Consider the following 13,688-nt stretch of genomic DNA (forward strand, 5'->3'; position numbering starts at 1 on the left):
GGTTTGGACACACCTACTCATTCAAGGGTTTTTCTTTCTCAATGAGTAGGTGTGTCCAAAGTCTTGTTTTCTGAATGTTAAATACAGCAGCCAATAGAACTCACAGGTCGTTTGAAGCAAGAGCGAACGAGCAATGCCGGTAGGCTACAGCAGTTATTTATTAAGTCCCATAACCATTCAATCTTCGTGAAGAGAAGTGAATGCCATCTGCATCTAATTCTAGTCCTATATTATTCAAGGGTGTCATTAGAATGATGAAGATAAGGACAATGGAACTTGTTTCATTTCACTGTTGAAAGCGAGGAAGGAATGAGGCAACAATAGAGAGAAAGAGGAGGTAGGCTAATAACATTAGGGGAAATATGATGAAAAGTATATATGCGTCAGCCTACTAATTCGCTAACCTTCGCTTGTAACTTTGTAGGCAGCATGTGCTGCACCAGAATCGCATGTTCTCTCAGCTTTATCATGGTTTGAACGAGGTGCGTAATTCCAGTCTATATAGTACAGTATAATGTAATACAATTCACACTCAAAAAGATTAGCCTACTGGAGATTGTTTCATTTATTTACCCAAGAGAGCATATAGCTAGCTACATCTATGGGATTGTAAGTTTTTCTGTAGTGCGTAATGTGCAGTAGCCTATATTGTATATCATATATGTATTGGATAATGACACAATCATTTGGGATTTTTTGGGCATGGGCTCATAAAATGTCTTTAATGTACAGAAGGGCTCATGAAATGATTTTTATGTATAGCTCATCAGGCTCAGGTAGCACTGAATTTTCAATCAAAACTCTAATCAAATCCAGACATAGACTATATTCTTTATATACTTTTGAATTACACTTCCGGTTTTGGTGGGAAATAACGAAAACTCACTCACTTTTGTACATCGCCGTGGTCCGTACAATTGACCTTATTTCAGCGCCCCAAAAACGTAATACTTCCAGATCAACTGTAATGTCAATACCAATGTAAAGCACAATTTCTCCCCTTTCCAACAGAATCAATGACATGAGCTCTACGCTGCCCGTTTCTGCATAATTCAACAAGGCAATGAGCTCCGTCGGGTCTTTTTAAAAATGGCGGATGGGGCAGGGAAACTAATGCGTGATAGTGAGAAGGACAGATATCGTGTGGGAAAACGTATTTTTTTCACTCGATCTATCCAACTCGATCTATCCAACTTAAAATGTAAATAAATCACTATAAATAGTTTATATAATGTGTCATTACATACCTATTTGAAGGTTTGTGTCGAATTTGAATCGGGTTTTTAGTGCGGTGCTAAAGTGATCTTCAGAAGTAAACAGCTGCTTTTGAGAGTCATGATGCTTGCAGTGATGACGCAAAAAATGACTAGGTATCCCCCCCCTTACCCCAGTCACTGTCCATTTCTTGTTTTTAAACGATGAGAGAAGTGCTACACCTGGTGGAGAGAGATTGTAAGACAGAAACAGTTGCTTTATGCGTGCTATACGTTACGGCATGACACGTCACGATGTAACGGAGGGTCAGTTTTTTCAACTTTTCTCCAATACTATAGAGCCATTACCATGTCGATCAACGCTTGAATAGAAACGTAGTTCACACCCCAGATTTTGAAGTCGACACAGTCGCTACAGTCCCATTAGTTTTCTTTGCAGCCTCGTTTGAATGTCGCGGTTGCGCATATTTGTACGGAATGGAGTGAGTTTACATTACCGGGCTACCCGGGAGAAAATGATTTTTTTTTCAGGATGGAACATTTGTAAAATACCAGCAAATATTCAAACCTAGCATGCACCCTTAGCCAGTGCCCAATTGCTCTCTCTCTTGGTCTCTGTCCGTCTCTTTGTCTTTCTCTCTGTCTCTCTCTGTCTCTCCATTTCCCTTTAGTCAGTCTCCTCCACTGCAGCCAAGCTCCCAATATCTATGTTTTAATTACAACACGGCCATTTGCTGCAAGGTGCCTTTCACCTTAAGATCTAATCACAGCTCCTTAGAATGGATAGCAGGAGTCTTGTCCTATCACGCAAAGTATTAACTTCATGACGGCGTCGGAAGAACTCTGCCAAGCTACAGAGTGTTCTATTTTGTTGCTTCAATTGCTAACTTCTCTGTTCACTTCAGGTATGGTTCTATTAGTGGAAACAGACATCACTGAAAGGTCATATTGACAGTTTACTGTGAAGAATAGTCATATCTGATATGAATATTCACTTAGATGATATTATATATGTCAGACTAGCTCTTTTAATTTAAATTTTTGAAACCTTTATTTAACTAGGCAAGTCAGTTAAGAACAAATTCTTATTTTCAATGACGCCTAGGAACAGTGGGTTAACTGCCTTGTTCAGATATAGCTCAATGGTAGAGCACATGCTTTGCATGTATGAGGCCCCGGGTTCAATCCCTGGCTCTCCATGGAACTGCCAATCTCAGCTGGTGATTTTACGGGGCCTAGCAGTTAGGGTGTGAGAGGTTGCTTGACATACTGAAAAATCTATCAATGTGCCCTTGAGCAAGGCACTTAACCCTAATTGCTCCAGGGTTGCCGTTGATAACGGCAGACCCTGACTGTGCCTCCACTCTCTTGAGGGTCTCAGAGAGAGTTGGGATATGCAACAACAACAACAACATTTCCAATTCACACATTATTAATACAGACCTGTACATTTGTGAAATAGGACAAATATAAGCACCCACCAAATAATGATCTTATTTATAAATACATAACATATAACTTGATGAGTGATAGATGCCTTCAATAGTTCAAAAAGAGTTCATCATTCCATGATTGACAAATAGGTTATCTTATCAACAAAGAAAGTCGTTGCTACCAACAGATGTCTGTAAAAAAAAAAAAAAAACGTGAAAAGAAATATTATAATAAACTTTAGTCACTTCTCTTTCCTTTATACTACAACAATATTAATTAGTGTTTGTGATGTTAAGGATTGCATTTATTATAAAGATCAACCATTAAAACCTATTGGGGATGTAGTCTTCGGTAGTCTTTCTGATCTTACGAAAACAAACCAAGTCGGATGAATGTACTTCTCCATTATTAATGAATGATCACAGAACAGCACATAATTTACATCTCACGCCTGTCACTCGAAGTAAAAAGATTTGACTGGGCGAGACCTTTTTCTTAAAAAGCTAATTGCATTGGTTTTAATATCTCCATATTTCCTATCTCTAGCATTGGTTTTAATTTCTCAATACTTCCCATCTCTGCTGCTACTCTTCGGCACTCTAGTGTTTTAAGTGCTAAGCCCAACGGCACTCCACAATATCCTCTAATTGTATTTGCACACCATTCTACTCTCCAAATACAGATATCCCATGATTTATTCATGCTAGTAGGCCTACAGTACGTACATCAGAACTATGTGTATGATGTTTAAAGCTACCATTCATTCAGTCCAACACTCATTCACCGGTAAGTGATTCAGCCTGTAACTCGTTCAATTATTTTCAATATCAACCTTGACCCTGAACTTTATCTTGACATCGACATATAGATCTTTTTTTAATTTTTTAATTGTATCATCAGCTACTGCTGAGATGTCTCAGAACATCGGGAAAGAGCACACTGTAAAGCATTATGACAGACAGACTCACCCTTTCCAAAATGATGTGGGACATTGTTGCGTTAGCGTCCACAATGATGGTGGCAGTCTTGTCATCGCGAATCTCCTTGAGAAGGGGTGTGGGATCCTGGCTGTCATCCAGCATGCGAACCGATAGTGTCTCCTTGGAGATGAGGAACTGGCGTAACAGTCTCTCCAGATTTAATAAGCCTGTGGGGACAGGGACGAAGACAGTGATGTTATTATGAGCAGGTAGACAATGAATCTCCTAAGGGTAATCTGTGATGAATTTCTGAGTATTAAAGTCACATTTCTGAGAACTAGCACTGACAAGTCAAAAACGACCAAAAAATTCAATTGAATAAGTTAAAAAAAAAAAAAAAACGTCATTTTGTGTGAGAAACACCATATTCATAAAAAAAACAGCGAATCGATATTGTCGACCGGTCCCCGAAAAGAGAATGTTCTTTTTATGCCTTGTTTGTCAATAACACGGTCATTAAAATCCGTCCCACCTAAAATAATTCAACTGATGACCTGTAATTACAGCTAATTGTAAAGTAATTAATTGCTAGGTGATATTTTTAAACACCATCTCCAGCATTTAGTTCTCAGAACCTGCTTCAAAGAGATTGGATACGGGTTAATTATAAGTGAGGTAATGAATATGTTTCCAGTGGTACTTTACTGAACTTGTAATACAATTACAATACAACAGAGACCAAGCTTAATTCGTAGTAGAAAAAGCTATTTTGATAGAGTTCATTTGCTGTTTTTTTTTTCTCCTCCCTCTGATATTACGTTACATACATGCATAGGTGTCAGAACATACAGTACATTACAATACAACTTAATCCAGCATTGATCATAGTAGAACCCATTGACATAGCATCATTGTTTTCTTCCTTTGGTTACATGCAGTAGCAGCAGCAGCTGTTCCTAAGGCACTGCGGGTTCGAACTCATCGAATCTTAATGCCTTTAATGGTTTGTTTCTCCTAGAAACAAACATCATCAGCGATGATGCCTGTCAGCTCCGTTACCTGTCGAGTTACCCAGCATATATGTGATGAGCCTTCTAAACCTGCTCAATCTTCATTCCCTGCTTGCAATTTCACATTTAGTACGTTACATAAGACAGCACACTGCGCTGCTCAGTGTTCCCAGCAGGAGTTGCCCTGATGTGAGGAGAAAAAAGGAGTTGCCCCTCCTGCCATTCCCTTGCATTCAACCAGTGGGGAATACATTTCCATTTGGTGTCTAGGCTGTGCATGATTCAAAGCGACATAAATAAAAAATGGAGTATGTACGTGATGTCTTCATTTCACAATCTCTTTTGAGCAGCCACGTCGCTTCAACGTTTCAGGCTTTTTGAACCCGTGCTAATGAAAAATAACATTGTTATTCTCAAACGGGGAGGCACTGTTTCTCGGTTAGCCGTGGAAAAAGGGAGACCGTTGAAGGTTAGAGACGTGTGAAGTCTGTTTGCTTTGTGGAGGCTGTGCTGCTGCTGCCTGCAGTAGTTGGTGTGTAATACTACAATGTTGTAGGTACCTCATTGGCATGGGCCACACACACTGTAGCACTGCCTGACGCTGCTTCTCAGGCAGACAGATAAAGGTAGGGCCTGCCACTCAGTCCGGGCAGCCAGTCACTTCCCCCTTTCACAGGCCGTCACATTTCACTGGGCTCTCACAAAGCCCCGACTCTCATTTACCTTCCTGCACACTGTGCCTCTATGCAAACACACTGCTCAGCCAGGACCAATGACAGGTCTGTGCTGTGTTGCCAGTGTCAACACAGCACTCAACTGGCTGCACACCAGTCTGTTGGACTGGGCTGCTGGACTCCTGCTGTCCGGGAACTCTGTACTCTACAACCGAATGGGTGCAGTTTGCAGAATTTCATGGCATTTCACAGTAAAAGATGGATATACTTTTTAAACAGGCCCGAACCCGATTGACCATGATTAATCAGGTGATTTAAGCGATTGACGGGCGGATGGAAGAGAGTTAAATTACTTCAATGTAGTTTTCCCTCCAGACCGGCAGCATTTGTTAACTGGAGTGCTTGGGATAGGACAGGTGCTAATGTCTAGGCATTGGAAGCGTGTCAGTACATGAACTTACCCTAACCTGAATATGACCACACAGATCAAAAAGTCGATAGTCTATCGCTCTCTCTTATATAAACAGTTCAGCGTGTCACTAGAGCTCTGTAATGGGCAAGGACGGGGAATTTGGGACGCTGTGATCCTTTCTCATCGTTCCCCGTTGAAAGGGATCTTTCATCCATCTCTCATCCTGGTAGACGAGCAAACAGCTGACCAGGGCTCTCCTCTGATTTGTTCTCATTAGACCCCCCCCCCCAGGGAAAGCCAATGGAGGAAGCTTACTCTCATCCCTCTGTTTAGAGCCTTTGGTGGAGCCATATTTTCTCCACAGTTTCCTCACTTACTGATTGATGTCTTTCAGTAGGGAGGAAGTGCAACAGAACTGACAGCACAGCAACTATTCATTCTGATGGGGAGAATTAAGGTTGGCTGACGTCTGCTGTTACTGGAGCTGTAAATATATCATAATCCGTATTGAAACAATCTTTGAATGTCATCACGTCGGGAGGATTGCTCAGCTTGATCCCCAGACAACAAACAACAACAAGTCATTGCCGGTAACCGGCTAAATCACTTCATCACCCCAGTTAACCGGTCCGTCTTCCCACAGAGTTTATTCATCCAGCTCTCTCCGGAGACAGAGAGACATTATTTTACTTGATCAACTTTAATTACAGATTACTCATGACATTTTCCGAGCAGAGAGTCGAATCGTTGAGCAAGCATATCCTATAATTCTTCCTCTCCAAGGAGACACAAACATCTACCTTGACAGTTGGAGAAAGCCCAGAACTTTGGCGTGTGTGTGCCTTTAAAACATCTGGTCTAACCTCTCTCAATAAAAAACATAGGGAGTTGGTTGCTAAGGTGCATGTCATCCGAGAAGTCATTTCAGGTTTTACTATCAAAGGGTACTATTTGCCTTACTTCTAGCTCATTCAATTCAGACAGACAATAAAATGCTACGTTAGGTGATAGCGGATTCATAACATAAGATGTTGTGTTGACCAGGATGCCCCCCACCCCCCTGTCCCCGCTGGTCTTGTCTGAGCCAGTCCCCCAGAAATAGAGTGTGGGTGATCTGTCACCTCCCACCTGTCTGCTGCCCACCAGCTGACCTCCCATGCACAAATCTCCCTGTTAACAAAGTGCTCCCCTCTCCCACACAGTTCTCCTCCACCCCTGCGGCTAGGTTCTCTATGTCCTACTGTACTACTCCATGAGTGCGGTGACTGCACACACAACTACACGGCCATCGATAGCGGTAGGCAGGTTAGCCAGATTAATGGGTGTCCTTCTTTGCGCTAGCTCCACACTCCTTCCACTCCTGCCTCTCTCTCTCTCTCTCTCTCTCTCTCTCTCTCTCTCTCTCTCTCTCTCTCTCTCTCTCTCTCTCTCTCTCTCTCTCTCTCTCTCTCTCTCTCTCTCTCTCTCTCTCTCTCTCTCTCTCTCTCTCTCTCTCTCTCTCTCTCTCTCTCTCTCTCTCTCTCTCTCTCTCTCTCTCTCTCTCTCTCTCTCTCTCTCTCTCTCTCTCTCTCTCTCTCTCTCTGCCAGGAAGCCAGGGGCAGGCTGGGAAATATTCATGACTCGGCCGCGCTCTATTAGGCTGTCACCGGCCGCTGTGATTAATGAGGCCAGTGCCGACCGTCACGGGGCCTCTGCCAGCCAGCTAACGCTACCGCGGCTACTGCTACTGCTGCTACAGCACATTGCCGAGCCCAAGCCGTCATTGGTATTTTACAGTGGCGCTGCGGAAGGGGACACATAGCAGGGCAATCACTACAACCCGTGTCATTTCCAGACAACCTCTCCCTCTGCCCCTACGTGCAATAGCAGTAGTATGGTTAGATCCCCTCCCTCAGCTAAAGTGACTGGCATCCTCCTGTTGAGGAAGGGAAGGGCCATGCTCCCCCTCAGCAGCCTTATCGATTCCCCCTTAGCCCACACTGACACAGGCAGGATCTCATACAGAGCCATATTTAACAGGACATTTTAAAGTTTGAGGTTCCTCTCTCACACAGCTTGTTGATGGTGAGATCGCGGCCCTTCATGGAAATGTCAATATTTCCCAGCGTTTCGTAACTCTTGCGAGGCACGGAACTGTCATGTGTCTGTGGGCTGATTAGCAACACCGTTTGATGAGCTCTCCGTTAAACGGCAGATTGACAGCAACAGGCATAAACACCAAGTGGGAAATAACAGCTAATTAGCTAGTTTTGACACTGGCAGTCATTGTCAAGAATCAAAGTCCAGGCAGTTCTGAGTCACTAAGGTCTTTAGCTGTTGGTGGGTGTTTTTTTCTTCCCTCCCTCTTTTCTTCCTTGTCATCTCTGTTTCTCGGGTAACACCTCAGTCAAACTGGTTTGGCTGAGCATAAACGTCAACCATTATTTTCTGAAGTTGGTTGGGAGAGTTATGTGAGGGGTGGGGGTGATGGTGAGGAGAGGGTAGGCTGGGGGCTCGTGCCAGCTGAGAACACTTCGGGTCTAATCGAGAGCTGAAATCCAGTCCGCCACACTTCAAAGCCCTAAGCTGATTAAGGGGGAAAGTTGGCCTGTAGCAGATGGGGTCAATGTGACTTTGTACGGGTACTTGTAATTACTGATTCCTGTACGGGGAATGGTGGAAACAGACTGGGATTTAATCTTCCATTCTTTCTTCTTTTTTGCTTTGTCTTTGACGTCTTTGAGTCTGGCGGTTTGATCATGAATCCATACTGGGTATTTTCATGTATTTCTCTTTTTAAGGTCAGACATGACATTGTCGTCTCGGGGTGGGAGGTGTTGGATGATAAGTGTATGCGACATCACACAAGAATGTCACACTGGAATAAAAAGAGGAAGATGCATTCATGGACTATGTGAAAAGCAAAGTCACTTGCCTGCGTTTTACTAGATGATGATGCATTGTGGGGAGGAAGAATTATGCAAGACTAAATGCATTTGGGTTATAGATAGGCTTGTGTGTGGGTGTATCAACTGCAGGGTGATTCTGCATCTATTTGAATGCACTGTATCCCAAAACCACAGTGTGTGTGTGTGTGTGTGTGTGTGTGTGTGTGTGTGTGTGTGTGTGTGTGTGTGTGTGTGTGTGTGTGTGTGTGTGTGTGTGTGTGTGTGTGTGTGTGTGTGTGTGTGTGTGCATGGAATGAAATGTGTGTATATGGTACAAATGGCAACATAGAGTTAGTGGTGCGTGACCCACTCACAGTCGGCCTGTGCACAGATGAGGCAGGCTGTGGTGCTGTTGAAAAAGGTGAGCAGGCCAGCCACGGCCAGGCTGATGTCTGTGTTGGTGGGGCGCAGGTCCAGGGTGGTGAAGCGGGGGAACTGAACCTTCAGAATGTCCTCGGGGGCCACTTTCACATAGGGAACCTACCGAGAGAGAGAGGGAGAGAGAGAGAGAGAGAGAGAGAGAGAGAGAGAGAGAGAGAGAGAGAGAGACATAAGGTTCAGGATGAATGAATAAAGTAACAAAGAGAGTTTTCTGATGGACCGTTTGCTCTTGTTGTATGAGAATATTGTGTCAACAAAACAGCATGATCCTGACAAAACCAAAGCATTGCCAGAGGAGATGTTAGTAGCACTGCTCGTTAAGCAGTTCCAAGTGCAATATATTGGCGAAGGAGTGTGCAGAGTACAAAAGAACAATTGTTCATTATATTCTCATCAGGCTAATTAGAAGCATCTTATATCTGAAACTAATAAAAACTAATTTGAATAATTCAAGAACTCCCTCACAGACGCCTACTAAATGAACTAGAGCTCCTGAGCTTGATTAAATAAAGAACAGTTTATACGCCGAGTGTACAAAACATAAAAACACCTTTCTAATGTTGAGTTGCACCTCAGCCTTTTGCCCTCAGAACAGCCTCAATTCATCGGGGCATTTACTCTACATGGTGTTGAAAGCGTTCCACGAGAACCCTGGCCCCTTTTGACACCAATGCTTCCCGCAGCTGTATCCGGTTGGCTGGATGTTCCTTCGGTGGTGGACCATTCTTGATACACACAGGAAACTGTTGAGCGTGAAAAACCCAGCAGCGTTGCAAATCTTGTTTTTTAAATTATTATATATTTTCTTACTTTTTACCCCTTTTTCTCCCCAATTTCATGATATACAATTGGTAGTTACGGTCTTGTCCAATCGCTGCAACACATGTACGGCCTCGGGAGAGGCGAAGGTCGAGAGCCATGCATCCTCCGAAACACGACCCTGCCAAGCCGCACTGCTTCTTGATACACTGCTCTCTTAACTCGGAAGCCAGCCGCACCAATGTGTCGGAGGAAACATCGTACAACTGGCGACCATGTCAGCATGCATGCGCCCGCCCCACCACAAGGAGTCGCTAGAGCACAATGGGACAAGGACATCCCGGCCGGCCAAAACCTCCCTTAACCCGGACGACGCTGGGTCAATTGTACACCGCCTCATTGGTCTCCCGGTCTCGGCCGGCTGCGACACAGCCTGGGATCAAACCTGGGTCTGTAGTGACGCCTCTAGAACTGCGATGCAGTGATGAGGCTAAATGAGTCCCAAGCGTTAAGTTAAAAACACAAAACTCAGATAAGAATCGATAAGAGACCAAAAATCTCCAATCACAAACACTTCCTGTAACGTTCAGGGATGTTCAGCATTGATTGGACGTCTGTTTTCACAGCTGGGGTTTGATGTGCTAAATAAATCGCAGCCGTTTTTTTCAGTGCCTCTGCTGTGGATCCAGTCATAATAAGTCCTGAGTTTCTCTAAGAGGATAAACACAAATGTGCAGAGAGTCTATGAAGATGTCCAACCCCCCTCGCTCTCAACTTCCAAAGTTATGACTAACATAACTTACCTGTGCCCCACTTGCAAAAGTTTAAAAAAAAATGCAAACACAAGTGCATCTCCCCTCTCTATCTCTCCTCGCTCCTGTCTTCCAGAAGCAATTGAATCATCTCTCTTTTAATTCGCTATCCACCGAGGTGTGGATGGATGCACCCAGGCTGATGGGCAGCAGGCTGTGGGGCCTCTGGGAACGCAATACACCAGGTGGGCAGCGGCTAACACAGTGGGGCTTGAAGGGGTACCTGGAAGGTACCATGAGATAATTACATTTTTATTGAACCTTTATTTAACTAGGCAAGTCAGCTAAGAACAAATCCTTATTTACAATGACGGCCTACCCCAGCCAAACCCCAACCCGGATGATGCTGGCCCAATTGTGTGCAACCCTATGGGACTCCCAATCACGGCTGGTTGCGATACAGCCTGGAATCAAACCAGGGTCTATAGTGATGCCTCTAGCACTGAGATGCAGTGCCTTCGACCGCTGCGCCACTTGGGAGGCCTCTTCATCACAGCAGATTGCCTGCCTGCACAGTTCCGCGTGCCCATACATCGCTCTCCCTATGCCCCTCTATCCCCAATTCATTTTAAATCCCTGCCCATCAGGGTGTAATGGCGTCCCCGGGAAGCGTGGATGGATGGAGCGCGCTCTTTTCCTGACAGGCGGTGGCTGTGGTGGCAAAAATGTGAAACACGGATAACGGCCGAGCCACACAGGGGAAATGCAACCCCTCCACCGCTCCCCATCCCTCTGCCCTTCCAGGATCCCTTCTCGCTCTCGCAGCACGGCTTGCAGAGTGTTATCGCCGTGCCCCTTTTGTTTGGAGAGCCTTTTTCCGCTCTGGTAGCTTTGCTGTGAAGCAGTCGGGTTTGGAGAGAAGAGAGGAGACCTCCATTGGCCCATTGGTGAATACTTGCTGTGATATGTTGGCTCAATGAAGGAATTATTTGTCTACCAAAGCATGAGACCACAGCAAAGAGGCCTGCTAAACTGACATAAGAACTAGCCCAGTAGGTCTACAGTGATCAGTATGAATAAAACAATAAATCAGTGTAGAAAATATAAATGCATCAGTAAGGAAAAGGTTTGGTTTCTTTGGTTTCAGTGAGCTCATAGAAGACGTTTAACTCATAGAACTAATTCAATGTCAGTTGAGAGGTGCTCTTCGTCAGGAACAACAATGCAGACCCTGGAAGTTCTATAAAAACCATGGCGACAACCTGCCACGAGACAACGTTGTGATGTCAAGGGTTCGTGTCTGGGAGATGGTGAGCTCATTCAGGCGGGGGAAGTGGGTCATGATCACCCTGGTTTGAAGAGTCATTTCCCTCGATGTAACCTCCTCCTCCAGTTGTCTCTGGAAAACCTTTTAATGTCCCTCCATCATTGAGGGACTACTACTTAAATCAGACTTCAGTAAAACAGATACATAGACAGCACACTTACTGCCGTCTTACCGACAAAGGTTTCAAAAGCGAATGAATCACATTGACCCATATAGATATATGACTGTTACAGGAAAAATAGGATATTATGCAGTGAAATAGCCAGCCCGTCTACAAGTACCATCCTCTGACAGATCATTTACAGCAAACGCGATCGTATGACACTTAAACCCCACTACGTCTCTCGGAGCTTGGTCTATGCGCCAGTCAGATACAGTACCGTACGGAGAGGTGGAGACTGAGGGGAGGGTTGCTAGTGTATTAGAGATGCAATTTCTGGTTGTGTGTGTCAAGTGTGTGCTACTGCCGTGTGACAGAGTTGTTTAATGAGAGAGCCCCGCACAGGACTCTGAAGTGAGGCAGCGAGCCAGAGAGCAGGGCTAACTAGTAAACCAGGCGCTATCCACAGGTGTGAAGAGAACACACTGGAACACCTGCGGTATGCACCGTGAACGCCTACATAATGCTACCGTCTCACAAGCATGACCTTGGCCCCTGACTGGTTGGTGTTGCATTCGCAACAGCACGTTTCGAACGCGACTCCTCTATGACGGTGGGGTCTCATTGTGGCATTCTCATAGATCAGGATTGTTATTCTCAATGGTTACGACAGGTGTCATTACGCCGGGACGAGACGGCAGTGGCCACAATCCTTTGGGCTGTTTGAGTGGACAGGCGCGACCTTTGGTGTGTGGAATGCACCAGTCATTTTCCAATATTTTATGGGAAGTGGTGCTTGGTGACCTCACCTGCAATCATCTACTTATCTATCTTGATGGCATTATTGGTAATGATAGTGGTAATGGTATAAAACCTTCATGATGCATTGTTCAAGTAGTATAACCACAGACCCCTAAAAGTATAACCACAGACCCCTAACCAAGCTACAGTAAAACACAGAGAATACCATCGCAACAAGCAAATGCATTCCTCTGTATATTGTTCAATGTCTGTTATGGTGTTCTGAGAAGACTCAAGGTTATTGTTGGCTTTCATCTACTCTGTTTTCACCTAAAACAATATTCTTATTCCACACACAAAAGGACTGAGAAAGACTCTATTTTTGGTCGAGGTGATCTCCGAGACATAGCTTGAGGTTTCCTGCAAACGCTGTGTCAAGTGATAGAAAGTATTCATTTCTAACTTTGTGGAGATTAGCGCTTGGTCTGAAGGTGAAACCTAATTTACCAGGCCTGCTTCCACTGAGAAGTTGACAAGTGTCCAACTCAATCCTACATGTAGGCTGTGAAACAACATCCATGAGCCCTTGGAGTCCCCAGAGGGAGGCATGCAAATCGGACGCCATATGGTAAGCCAAAATATAATGAGATCTTACATCTGTTACCTTGCCCCTTATGTGCCAGCCGAACAAAACTCATGTTTAATAAAAACTCAGACATCCTTTACGGGGGGCAGTGTGTCAGCCATAACTGATGGTGTCCTTTGTTGGGAAAATAAAACATTAGCCATGTGTCACAGCCCAGAACTGGCCCACTCACAATTAACACACAACAGAGCCACTGTGGAGTGCCTGGGCTCACCAGCAGTGTTGAGCACAGAGAGGAGCATACAGGTTGGCCACAGCCCATCAGAGAACAGATGCACAGGAGAACACAGTCCGTTAGTCAACCCCAGAGCTGGCAGAGGTGGCTGTGGTGGAGAGAAAGGGAAGGGATGGGCAAGTGTGGGGTGATCATATTCGTCTGATCATACGTGGC

At 44.7% G+C, this 13,688-nt stretch overlaps 1 protein-coding gene across 1 annotated transcript in view; it reads right to left on the reverse strand.

Moving 5' to 3' along the window:
• grik4 (glutamate receptor, ionotropic, kainate 4) overlaps window positions 1-13,688 on the reverse strand; it is a 175,696-nt gene that overhangs the window by 124,355 nt on the left and 37,653 nt on the right. Inside the window, exons 4-5 of the mRNA XM_038961883.1 lie at window positions 8,906-9,071; window positions 3,617-3,795 (exon numbers count right to left, since the gene is read on the reverse strand). Of these exons, the coding sequence (XP_038817811.1) occupies window positions 3,617-3,795; window positions 8,906-9,071 (345 nt within the window). The remainder of the gene's footprint in view (window positions 1-3,616; window positions 3,796-8,905; window positions 9,072-13,688) is intronic.

This window comes from Salvelinus namaycush, chromosome 23, assembly GCF_016432855.1.
Source record: "Salvelinus namaycush isolate Seneca chromosome 23, SaNama_1.0, whole genome shotgun sequence".
NCBI lineage: Eukaryota > Metazoa > Chordata > Actinopteri > Salmoniformes > Salmonidae > Salvelinus > Salvelinus namaycush.